Raw genomic sequence first — 12,423 nt, forward strand, 5'->3', positions numbered from 1 at the left:
TAGACTCGTTGCTAACCGGTACCCCCTGTATATAGACTCGTTGCTAACCGGTACCTCCTGTGTATAGACTCGTTACTAACCGGTACCCCCTGTGTATAGACTCGCTACTAACCGGTACCCCCTGTGTATAGACTCGCTACTAACCGGTACCCCCTGTGTATAGACTCGCTACTAACCGGTACCCCCTGTATATAGACTCGCTACTAACCGGTACCCCTGTATATAGACTCGTACCCCCTGTATTTACTAACCGGTACCCCTGTATTTAGCCTCATTACTAACCGTATTTAGCCTCGTTGCTAACCCCTGTATTTAGCCTCATTACTAACCGGTACCCCCTGTATTTAGCCTCGTACCCCCTCTATTTAGCTAACCGGTACCCCCTGTATATAGACTCGTTACTAACCGGTACCCCTGTATATGTATATAGACTCGTTACTAACCGGTACCCCCTGTATATAGACTCGTTTAACTAACCGGTACCCCTGTGTATAGACTCGTTACTAACCGGTACCCCCTGTATATAGACTCGTTACTAACCGGTACCCCTGTGTATAGACTCGTTACTAACCGGTACCCCTGTATATAGACTCGTACCCCCTACTAACCGGTACCCCTGTATATAGACTCGTTACTAACCGGTACCCCTGTATATAGACGTTACTAACCGGTACCCCCTGTAACCGGTACCCCTGTATATAGACTCATTACTAACCTAACCTGTACCCCCTGTACCTGTCGCACATTGACTCTAACCGGTACCCCCTGTATATAGACTCATTACTAACCTGTACCCCCTGTATATAGACTCGTTGTATATAGCCTCATTACTAACCTGTATATAGGTACCGGTACCCCCTGTATTTAGTACCCCCTGTATTAGCCTCATTACTAACCGGTACCCCCTGTATATAGACTCATTACTAACCGGTACCCCCTGTATATAGACCCTGTATTTAGCCTCATTACTAACCGGTACCCCCTGTATATAGACTACCCCCTGTATTAACTCATTACTAACCTGTACCCCTGTATATAGCCTCATTACTAACCGGTACCCCCTGTATTTAGCCTCTGTTAGCCTCTAACCGGTACCCCTGTATATAGACTCATTACTAACCGGTACCCCCTGTATTTAGCCTCCCTGTATATAGACTCTGTACCCCCTGTATATAACCGGTACCCCCTAGACTATATAGACTGTATTAGACTCATTACTAACCGGTACCCCCTGTATATAGACTCGTTGCTAACCGGTACCCCCTGTATATAGACTCGTTGCTAACCGGTACCCCCTGTATATAGACTCGTTGCTAACCGGTACCCCCTGTATATAGACTCATTACTAACCGGTACCCCTGTATATAGACTCGCTACTAACCGGTACCCCCTGTATATAGACTCTACTAACGGTAACCGGTACCCCCTGTATATAGACTCGTTACTAACCGGTACCCCCTGTATATAGACTACTAACCGGTACCCCCTGTATTTACTAACCGGTACCCCCTGTATATAGACTCGTTACTAACCGGTACCCCCTGTATATAGACTCGCTACTAACCGGTACCCCCTGTATATAGACTCGTTACTAACCGGTACCCCCTGTATATAGACTCGTTACTAACCGGTACCCCCTGTATATAGACTCGTTACTAACCGGTACCCCCTGTATATAGACTCGTTACTAACCGGTACCCCCTGTATATAGACTCGTTACTAACCGGTACCCCCTGTATATAGACTCGTTACTAACCGGTAACCGGTACCCCCTGTATATAGACTCGTTACTAACCGGTACCCCCTGTATATAGACTAGACTCGTTACTAACCGGTACCCCCTGTATATAGACTCGTTGCTAACCGGTACCCCCTGTATATAGACTCGTTACTAACGGTACCCCCTGTATATAGACTCGTTACTAACCGGTACCCCCCCCCTACCCCCTGTATATAGACTCGTTGCTAACCGGTACCCCCTGTATATATAGACTACCCCCCTGTATATAGACTAACCGGTACCCCTGTATATAGACTCGTTACTAACCGGTACCCCCTGTATATAGACTCGCTACTAACCGGTACCCCCTGTATATAGACTCGCTACTAACCGGTACCCCCTGTATATAGACTCGTTACGGTACCCCCTGTATATAGACTCGTTACTAACCGGTACCCCTGTATATAGACTCGTTACTAACCGGTACCCCCTGTATATAGACTCGTTACTAACCGGTACCCCCTGTATATAGACTTGCTTTTATTTTTTAAAACTTTTGTTTATTTAGTAAATACTTTCTTAACTCTATTTCTTGAACTGCGTTGTTGGTTAATGGCTCGTCAGGAAGCATTTCACGGCAACGTCTTCACCTGTTGTATTCGGCGCATGTGACAAATACAATTAGATTTTAACAGCCCAAGAGCCCAGCTCCTCTTCCCCCCAGTGTGCTCCCGTACACCCCTGTCAGGTATAGAAAAGGATAGATGCTTTATTGTTCTCATAGTTGCTCGTCTAGTGTATCAAGGAGTCTTGAGTCTCAATCAAAATGGTTGTTGGACTTGTCCTATGATGTGATTGATGGACTCTGTGGCTGAAAGGAGACGTTGTTGTACTGTAAGGACATTAACAGAGTGAGTCTGTCTGTCAGGAGCTGTTTACTGCCTTGGGTAAACACAAGCTGGGATTGAGAACTCTGCACAGAGGTGAGGGAGGGAAGGGAGGGGAGGGAGAGAAGGGAGGGTGAGGGAGAGAAGAAGGGAGGGTGAGGGAGAGAGGAAGGGAGGGTGAGGGAGAGAGGAAGGGAGGGTGAGGGAGAGAGGAAGGGAGGGTGAGGGAGAGAGGAAGGGAGGGTGAGGGGAGAGGAAGGGAGGGTGAGGGAGAGAAGAAGGGAGGGTGAGGGAGAGAAGAAGGGAGGGTGAGGGAGAGAAGAAGGGAGGGTGAGGGAGAGAAGAAGGGAGGGTGAGGGAGGGAAGGGAGAGAAGAGGAATGAGTAAGGTCAGTTAAAATGCGTAACTTGTTTTGTAGACTGTAGTGTGGCCTAGACTGAAGAGTGTCCTAGACTGTATTGCACCCTAGACTGTATTGTAGACTCTATTGTAGCCTAGCCTCTTGTAGCCTAGACTGTATTGTAGACTAGTGTAGCGTAGACTGTAGCATAGCCTAGACTGTATTGCGTCCTAGACTGTATTGTAGACTGTATTGTAGCTAGACTGTATTGTAGACTGTAGTGTAGCCTAGCATCTATTGTGGCCTGACTGTAGTGTGGCCTAACTGTAGTGTGGCCTAGACTGTAGTGTGGCCTAGACTGTAGTGTGGCCTAGACTGTATTGTAGACCCGTGTAGCATAGACTAGTGTAGCATAGCTTAGACTGTATTGTAGACTGTAGAGTGTGGCCTAGACTGTATTGCATTGTAGACTGTATTGTGTCCTAGACTGTATTGTGGACTGTAGTGTAGCCTAGCCTCTATTGTAGCCTAGACTGTATTGTAGACTAGTGTAGCATAGACTGTATTGTGGACTATTGTAGCCTAGACTGTAGTGTGGCCTAGACTGTAGAGTAGACTGTATTGCGTCCTAGACTGTATTGTGGCCTAGACTGTAGAGTAGACTGTATTGCATCCTAGACTGTATTGTGGCCTAGACTGTAGAGTAGACTGTATTGCATCCTAGACTGTATTGTAGCCTGTAGTGTAGCCTAGACTGTATTGTGGACTATTGTAGCCTAGACTGTAGTGTGGCCTAGACTGTAGAGTAGACTGTATTGCATCCTAGACTGTATTGTAGCCTGTAGTGTAGCCTAGACTGTATTGTGGCCTAGACTGTAGAGTAGACTGTATTGCATCCTAGACTGTATTGTAGCCTGTAGTGTAGCCTAGACTGTAGAGTAGACTGTATTGCATCCTAGACTGTATTGTAGCCTGTATTGTGGCCTAGACTGTAGAGTAGACTGTATTGCATCCTAGACTGTATTGCATCCTAGACTGTATTGTGGCCTAGACTGTAGAGTAGACTGTATTGCATCCTAGACTGTATTGTAGACTGTATTGTGGCCTAGACTGTAGAGTAGACTGTATTGCATCCTAGACTGTATTGTGGCCTAGACTGTAGAGTAGACTGTATTGCATCCTAGACTGTATTGTAGCCTGTAGTGTAGCCTAGACTGTAGAGTAGACTGTATTGCATCCTAGACTGTATTGTGGCCTGTAGTGTAGCCTAGACTGTAGAGTAGACTGTATTGCATCCTAGACTGTATTGTAGCCTGTATTGTGGCCTAGACTGTAGAGTAGACTGTATTGTAGCCTGTATTGTGGCCTAGACTGTATTGTGGACTGTAGTGTAGCCTAGCCTCTATTGTAGCCTAGACTGTATTGTAGACTAGTGTAGCATAGACTGTATTGTGGACTATTGTAGCCTAGACTGTAGTGTGGCCTAGACTGTAGAGTAGACTGTATTGCGTCCTAGACTGTATTGTGGCCTAGACTGTAGAGTAGACTGTATTGCATCCTAGACTGTATTGTAGACTGTATTGTGGCCTAGACTGTAGAGTAGACTGTATTGCATCCTAGACTGTATTGTGGCCTAGACTGTAGAGTAGACTGTATTGCATCCTAGACTGTATTGTGGCCTAGACTGTAGAGTAGACTGTATTGCATCCTAGACTGTATTGTAGCCTGTAGTGTAGCCTAGACTGTATTGTGGACTATTGTAGCCTAGACTGTAGTGTGGCCTAGACTGTAGAGTAGACTGTATTGCATCCTAGACTGTATTGTAGCCTGTAGTGTAGCCTAGACTGTATTGTGGCCTAGACTGTAGAGTAGACTGTATTGCATCCTAGACTGTATTGTAGCCTGTAGTGTAGCCTAGACTGTAGAGTAGACTGTATTGCATCCTAGACTGTATTGTAGCCTGTAGTGTAGCCTAGACTGTAGAGTAGACTGTATTGCATCCTAGACTGTATTGTGGCCTAGACTGTAGAGTAGACTGTATTGCATCCTAGACTGTATTGTAGACTGTATTGTGGCCTAGACTGTAGAGTAGACTGTATTGCATCCTAGACTGTATTGTGGCCTAGACTGTAGAGTAGACTGTATTGCATCCTAGACTGTATTGTAGCCTGTAGTGTAGCCTAGACTATAGAGTAGACTGTATTGCATCCTAGACTGTATTGTGGCCTAGACTGTAGAGTAGACTGTATTGCATCCTAGACTGTATTGTAGCCTGTAGTGTAGCCTAGACTGTAGAGTAGACTGTATTGCATCCTAGACTGTATTGTAGCCTGTATTGTGGCCTAGACTGTAGAGTAGACTGTATTGTAGCCTGTATTGTGGCCTAGACTGTAGAGTAGACTGTATTGCATCCTAGACTGTATTGTGGCCTAGACTGTAGAGTAGACTGTATTGCGGCCTAGACTGTATTGTAGACTGTATTGTGGCCTAGACTGTAGAGTAGACTGTATTGCATCCTAGACTGTATTGTGGCCTAGACTGTAGAGTAGACTGTATTGCATCCTAGACTGTATTGTAGCCTGTAGTGTAGCCTAGACTGTAGAGTAGACTGTATTGCATCCTAGACTGTATTGTAGCCTGTAGTGTAGCCTAGACTGTAGAGTAGACTGTATTGCATCCTAGACTGTATTGTAGCCTGTAGTGTAGCCTAGACTGTAGAGTAGACTGTATTGCATCCTAGACTGTATTGTGGCCTAGACTGTAGAGTAGACTGTATTGCATCCTAGACTGTATTGTAGCCTGTAGTGTAGCCTAGACTGTAGAGTAGACTGTATTGCATCCTAGACTGTATTGTAGCCTAGACTGTAGAGTAGACTGTATTGCATCCTAGACTGTATTGTAGCCTGTAGTGTAGCCTAGACTGTAGAGTAGACTGTATTGCATCCTAGACTGTATTGTGGCCTAGACTGTAGAGTAGACTGTATTGCATCCTAGACTGTATTGTAGCCTGTAGTGTAGCCTAGACTGTAGAGTAGACTGTATTGCATCCTAGACTGTATTGTGGCCTAGACTGTAGAGTAGACTGTATTGCATCCTAGACTGTATTGTAGCCTGTAGTGTAGCCTAGACTGTAGAGTAGACTGTATTGCATCCTAGACTGTATTGTAGCCTGTAGTGTAGCCTAGACTGTAGAGTAGACTGTATTGCATCCTAGACTGTATTGTAGCCTGTAGTGTAGCCTAGACTGTAGAGTAGACTGTATTGCATCCTAGACTGTATTGTAGCCTGTAGTGTAGCCTAGACTGTAGAGTAGACTGTATTGCATCCTAGACTGTATTGTAGCCTGTAGTGTAGCCTAGACTGTATTGCATCCTAGACTGTATTGTAGCCTGTAGTGTAGCCTAGACTGTAGAGTAGACTGTATTGCATCCTAGACTGTATTGTAGCCTGTAGTGTAGCCTAGACTGTAGAGTAGACTGTATTGCATCCTAGACTGTATTGTAGCCTGTAGTGTAGCCTAGACTGTAGAGTAGACTGTATTGCATCCTAGACTGTGTAATTGCATCCTAGACTGTATTGTAGCCTGTAGTGTAGCCTAGACTGTAGAGTAGACTGTATTGCATCCTAGACTGTATTGTAGCCTGTAGTGTAGCCTACACTGTAGAGTAGACTGTATTGCATCCCAGACTGTATTGTAGCCTGTAGTGTAGCCTAGACTGTAGAGTAGACTGTATTGCATCCTAGACTGTATTGTAGCCTGTAGTGTAGCCTAGACTGTAGAGTAGACTAGACTGTATTGTAGCCTGTAGTGTAGCCTAGACTGTAGAGTAGACTGTATTGCATCCTAGACTGTATTGTAGCCTGTAGTGTAGCCTAGACTGTAGAGTAGACTGTATTGCATCCTAGACTGTATTGTAGCCTGTAGTGTAGCCTAGACTGTAGAGTAGACTGTATTGCATCCTAGACTGTATTGTAGCCTGTAGTGTAGCCTAGACTGTAGAGTAGACTGTATTGTAGCCTGTAGTGTAGCCTAGACTGTAGAGTAGACTGTATTGCATCCTAGACTGTATTGTAGCCTGTAGTGTAGCCTAGACTGTAGAGTAGACTGTATTGCATCCTAGACTGTATTGTAGCCTGACTGTAGAGTAGAGTGTAGCCTGTAGTGTAGAGTAGACTGTATTGCATCCTAGACTGTATTGTAGCCTGTAGTGTAGCCTAGACTGTAGAGTAGACTGTATTGCATCCTAGACTGTATTGTAGCCTGTAGTGTAGCCTAGACTGTAGAGTAGACTGTATTGCATCCTAGACTGTATTGTAGCCTGTAGTGTGGCCTAGACTGTAGAGTAGACTGTATTGCATCCTAGACTGTATTGTGGCCTAGACTGTAGAGTAGACTGTATTGCATCCTAGACTGTATTGTAGCCTGTAGTGTAGCCTAGACTGTAGAGTAGACTGTATTGTAGCCTGTAGTGTAGCCTAGACTGTAGAGTAGACTGTATTGTAGCCTGTAGTGTAGCCTAGACTGTAGAGTAGACTGTATTGTAGCCTGTAGAGTAGACTAGACTGTATTGTAGCCTGTAGTGTAGCCTAGACTGTATTGTAGCCTGTAGTGTAGCCTAGACTGTATTGTAGCCTGTAGTGTAGCCTAGACTGTATTGTAGACTGTATTGTGGCCTAGACTGTAGAGTAGACTGTATTGCATCCTAGACTGTATTGTAGCCTGTAGTGTGGCCTAGACTGTAGAGTAGACTGTATTGCATCCTAGACTGTATTGTGGCCTAGACTGTAGAGTAGACTGTATTGCATCCTAGACTGTATTGTAGCCTAGACTGTAGAGTAGACTGTATTGTAGCCTGTAGTGTAGCCTAGACTGTAGAGTAGACTGTATTGTAGCCTGTAGTGTAGCCTAGACTGTAGAGTAGACTGTATTGTAGCCTGTAGAGTAGACTAGACTGTATTGTAGCCTGTAGTGTAGCCTAGACTGTATTGTAGCCTGTAGTGTAGCCTAGACTGTATTGTAGCCTGTAGTGTAGCCTAGACTGTAGAGTAGACTGTATTGTAGCCTGTAGTGTAGCCTAGACTGTAGAGTAGACTGTATTGTAGCCTGTAGTGTAGCCTAGACTGTATTGTAGCCTGTAGTGTAGCCTAGACTGTAGAGTAGACTGTATTGTAGCCTGTAGTGTAGCCTAGACTGTAGAGTAGACTGTATTGTAGCCTGTAGTGTAGCCTAGACTGTATTGTAGCCTGTAGTGTAGCCTAGACTGTATTGTAGCCTGTAGTGTAGCCTAGACTGTATTGTAGCCTGTAGTGTAGCCTAGACTGTAGAGTAGACTGTATTGTAGCCTGTAGTGTAGCCTAGACTGTAGAGTAGACTGTATTGTAGCCTGTAGTGTAGCCTAGACTGTATTGTAGCCTGTAGTGTAGCCTAGACTGTAGAGTAGACTGTATTGTAGCCTGTAGTGTAGCCTAGACTGTATTGTAGCCTGTAGTGTAGCCTAGACTGTATTGTAGCCTGTAGTGTAGCCTAGACTGTATTGTAGCCTGTAGTGTAGCCTAGACTGTATTGTAGCCTGTAGTGTAGCCTAGACTGTATTATTCACTCTCTTCTCTCTGTCTCTTAATGATGTGGAGAATGATGAGTGTGAAGACATCTCTACTACGTTATCCTGAAGGTGTGTTTAGTGGTCTGAGAATAGGTGTCAACTAAGCAGTTTCAATCTCGTCTCTCTCCTCTTCCTCCTCCTCCTCTGCACTTCCTCTCCTTTTCTCCTCTGTCATTTTCTCCTTTGATTGTTCCCCAGTGTAGCTAATTAGTCCTCACACTACAGTACAGAGGAAGTGGTCCACATCTGTCTCCATGGAGATGGTGTGTAAACCTGTTATATGTGACAACAATAGATACGTGTATATGTGTGTCTAAAGTGTGTGTGTGTGTGTGTGGTAGTTATGTATCTGTCTAGCTAACCCATTAGGATCAGTCCAGTGCATTAAAAACCTCTTGCGGCTGAGATCCCGTTAACGGGATCGATATGACAACAGCCAGTGAAAGTGCAGGGCGCCAAATTCAAACAACGGAAATGTCATAATTAAAATTCCTCAAACATACAAGTATTTTACACCATTTTAAAGATCAACTTGTTGTTAATCCCACCACAGTGTTCGATTTTCAAAAACGACGAAGTCAGTTAGAGAAAGCAAACCATCTGATGATGATAGGTCAGTACCTAGTCACAGAAAAACACAGCCATTTTTCCAGCCAAAGAGAGGAGTCACAAAAAGCAGAAATATAGATAAAATTAATCACTAACCTTTGATCTTCATCAGATGACACTCATAGGACTTCATGTTACACAATACATGTATGTTTTGTTCGATAAAGTTAATATTTATATCCAAAAATCTCAGTTTACATTGGCGTGTTACGTTCAGTAATGTTTTGCTTCCAAAACATCCGGTGATTTTGCAGAGAGCCACATCAATTTACAGAAATACTCATAATAAACATTGATAAAAGATACAACTGTTATGCATGCAATTTTAGATCCACTTCTCCTTAATGCAACCGCTGTGTTTACCGAAAAAGCACACCATGCTATAATCTGAGTACAGCGCTCAGAGACCAAAACAAGCCATACAGATATTCACTATGTTGTGGATTCAACAGAAGTCAGAAATAGCATTATAAATATTCACTTACCTTTGATGATCTTCATCAGAATGCACAGGAATCCCAGTTCCACCATAAATGTTAGTTTTGTTTGATAAAGTCCATTTATGTTCAAATACCTCCTTTTTGTTCGCGCCTTTAGTTCACAAATCCAAATTCACGATGCGCAGGCCAGACGAGAAGTCAAATTCCATTAGTCAGTTCATAGAAACATGTCAAACGATGTATAGAATCAATCTTTAGGATGTTTTTAACAAATCTTTAATGTTTCATCTGAGAATTCCTTTGTCTTTAGAAATGCAATGGAAAGCAGCTACCTCTCACGGGAGCGCTCCTGACTGAGCTCATGGCCTTCAGGCAGACCCCTTACTCAATCAGCTCTTATTCTCTCCTCCACAGTAGAAGCCTGAAACAAGGTTCTAAAGACTGACATCTAGTGGAAGCCTTAGGAAGTGCAATCTCACCAAATTTACACCATATTGGATAGGCAAAGAGTTGAAAAACTACAAACCTCAGATTTCCCACTTCCTGGTTTGATTTTTTCCTCAGATTTTTGACTGAGTTCTGTTATGCTCAGACATCATTCAAACAGTTTTAGAAACTTCAGAGTGTTTTCTATCCAAATCTACTAATAATATGCATATCTTAGCTTCTGGGCCTGAGTAGCAGGCAGTTTACTCTGGGCACCTTATTCATCCAAGCTACTCGATACTGCCCCCAGCCATAAGAAGTTAATAAGGGCTTTCTATCAAGCACAAGGTCGATTGTTTTCATTGGATGACAGGGCTGTTTTTGAAAACCTGATTGGCCTACAGATTCCCATTTGGCATGGGGGGGGGGAGTGGGGATGTTTTAAAATGCCCTCCTCACAGCTGAGCGAACACAATTTTACTGGTTAGAAAACAGTGTAGGTTGTAATGCATCACTCCTTCCTGATGTAACACGCTAGTCATTTAGCCAGAGGAGACTTAGGTCCGTTGTTTCCCCAGTCTCTATTGTAGGATTACAGCAACCGGTGCTGATCTGGGATCAGTTTAGTCTTTTCTATCATCATCATTATATGGCCATGGGGGACCTGATTCTAGATCAGCACCTTGAGCCTGAGAATACAGTCCTTTACAGGTCTCCACTGTGGCCCATCTGCATTCAGAGGCAAACGTGGAAGCCAACTATCCTTAGTAGTGTCTATGTCAAGCTCTACCAGACACAGTGCTATGAAATGTCTGTTATTGGTCTCATCAATGACATAAAATTTGCCTTGAAACAGGGAGAAATGACCTTTAGCTTGGTTCAGAGTCAGATCATGTGATGACTGTGCTGCTCAGCAGTGACTGTGGTGCTCAGCAGTGACTGTGCTGCTCAGCAGTGACTGTGGTGCTCAGCAGTGACTGTGGTGCTCAGCAGTGACTGCTGCTCAGCAGTGACTGTGGTGCTCAGCAGTGACTGTGGTGCTCAGCAGTGACTGTGGTGCTCAGCAGTGACTGTGGTGCTCAGCAGTGACTGTGGTGCTCAGCAGTGACTGTGGTGCTCAGCAGTGACTGTGGTGCTCAGCAGTGACTGTGGTGCTCAGCAGTGACTGTGGTGCTCAGCAGTGACTGTGGTGCTCAGCAGTGACTGTGGTGCTCAGCAGTGACTGTGGTGCTCAGCAGTGACTGTGGTGCTCAGCAGTGACTGTGGTGCTCAGCAGTGACTGTGGTGCTCAGCAGTGACTGGGTACCAGCTCTGCAGTGACTGTGCTGCTCTGCAGTGACTGTGCTGCTCAGCAGTGACTGTGCTGCTCAGCAGTGACTGTGGTGCTCAGCAGTGACTGTGGTGCTCAGCAGTGACTGTGGTGCTCAGCAGTGACTGGGTACCAGCTCTGCAGTGACTGTGCTGCTCAGCAGTGACTGTGCTGCTCAGCAGTGACTGTGGTGCTCAGCAGTGACTGTGGTGCTCAGCAGTGACTGTGGTGCTCAGCAGTGACTGTGGTGCTCAGCAGTGACTGTGGTGCTCAGCAGTGACTGTGCTGCTCAGCAGTGACTGTGCTGCTCAGCAGTGACTGGGTACCAGCTCTGTAGTGACTGTGGTGCTCTGCAGTGACTGTGGTGCTCTGCAGTGACTGTGGTGCTCTGCAGTGACTGTGGTGCTCTGCAGTGACTGTGGTGCTCTGCAGTGACTGTGGTGCTCTGCAGTGACTGTGGTGCTCTGCAGTGACTGTGGTGCTCTGCAGTGACTGTGGTGCTCAGCAGTGACTGTGGTGCTCAGCAGTGACCCATTATTACTAGGTTACCGTATGTCATATCAGCCTGTACCTATGACTGCCTTAGGGTGTTATGGGGGTTTGGACTTTTTTAGGGACTTTTCTATATTGTGTGGTTTTAAGACTTAACAACTTGAAACAGGAATGAAAGTGAAATGGTGTTTCTCTCTCCATGTTTCAGGATGACCATGTTTTGTCATTTGCCCTGGATAAGAGCATCTGCTGAATGAGTAAAATGTGAACTTGAATTCCCGACTGAAATAGTGTCTCTGTTTCAGTATGTCGGGGTTTGGAATGAACCGGAATCCATCGTTCGGGATGAACAACTCGTTATCCAGCAACATCTTCAACGGAACAGGTGATGTTCAAGACATTGATTGGCTGTCTGATTGATACCCTTCATTGATGACAGAAAGTTATAGTTAGAGTAGTAATTTGATCATTTCTTTTGTGGTTTGTTTCTCTCTAACGGACTAGATGGAGGTTTGTTTCTCTGACTAGATGGAGGTTTGTTTCTCTGTAACTGACTAGATGGAGGTTTGTTTCTCTCTAACGGACTAGATGGAGGTT

The 12,423-nt window shown here is 44.8% G+C and overlaps 1 protein-coding gene across 3 annotated transcripts in view; it reads left to right on the top strand.

Moving 5' to 3' along the window:
- The window catches only part of LOC115120619 (CCR4-NOT transcription complex subunit 2-like), a 142,395-nt gene that overhangs the window by 60,485 nt on the left and 69,487 nt on the right, over window positions 1-12,423 (top strand). For all 3 annotated transcript variants that reach the window (XR_010464499.1, XM_065021313.1, XM_065021314.1), the window contains exon 6: window positions 12,132-12,211. Coding sequence is in view for 2 of the 3 variants with exons in the window: in XM_065021313.1 (XP_064877385.1) it covers window positions 12,132-12,211 (80 nt within the window). In the remaining variant the exon portion in view is untranslated. The remainder of the gene's footprint in view (window positions 1-12,131; window positions 12,212-12,423) is intronic.

This window comes from Oncorhynchus nerka, linkage group LG8, assembly GCF_034236695.1.
Source record: "Oncorhynchus nerka isolate Pitt River linkage group LG8, Oner_Uvic_2.0, whole genome shotgun sequence".
Classification (NCBI taxonomy): domain Eukaryota; kingdom Metazoa; phylum Chordata; class Actinopteri; order Salmoniformes; family Salmonidae; genus Oncorhynchus; species Oncorhynchus nerka.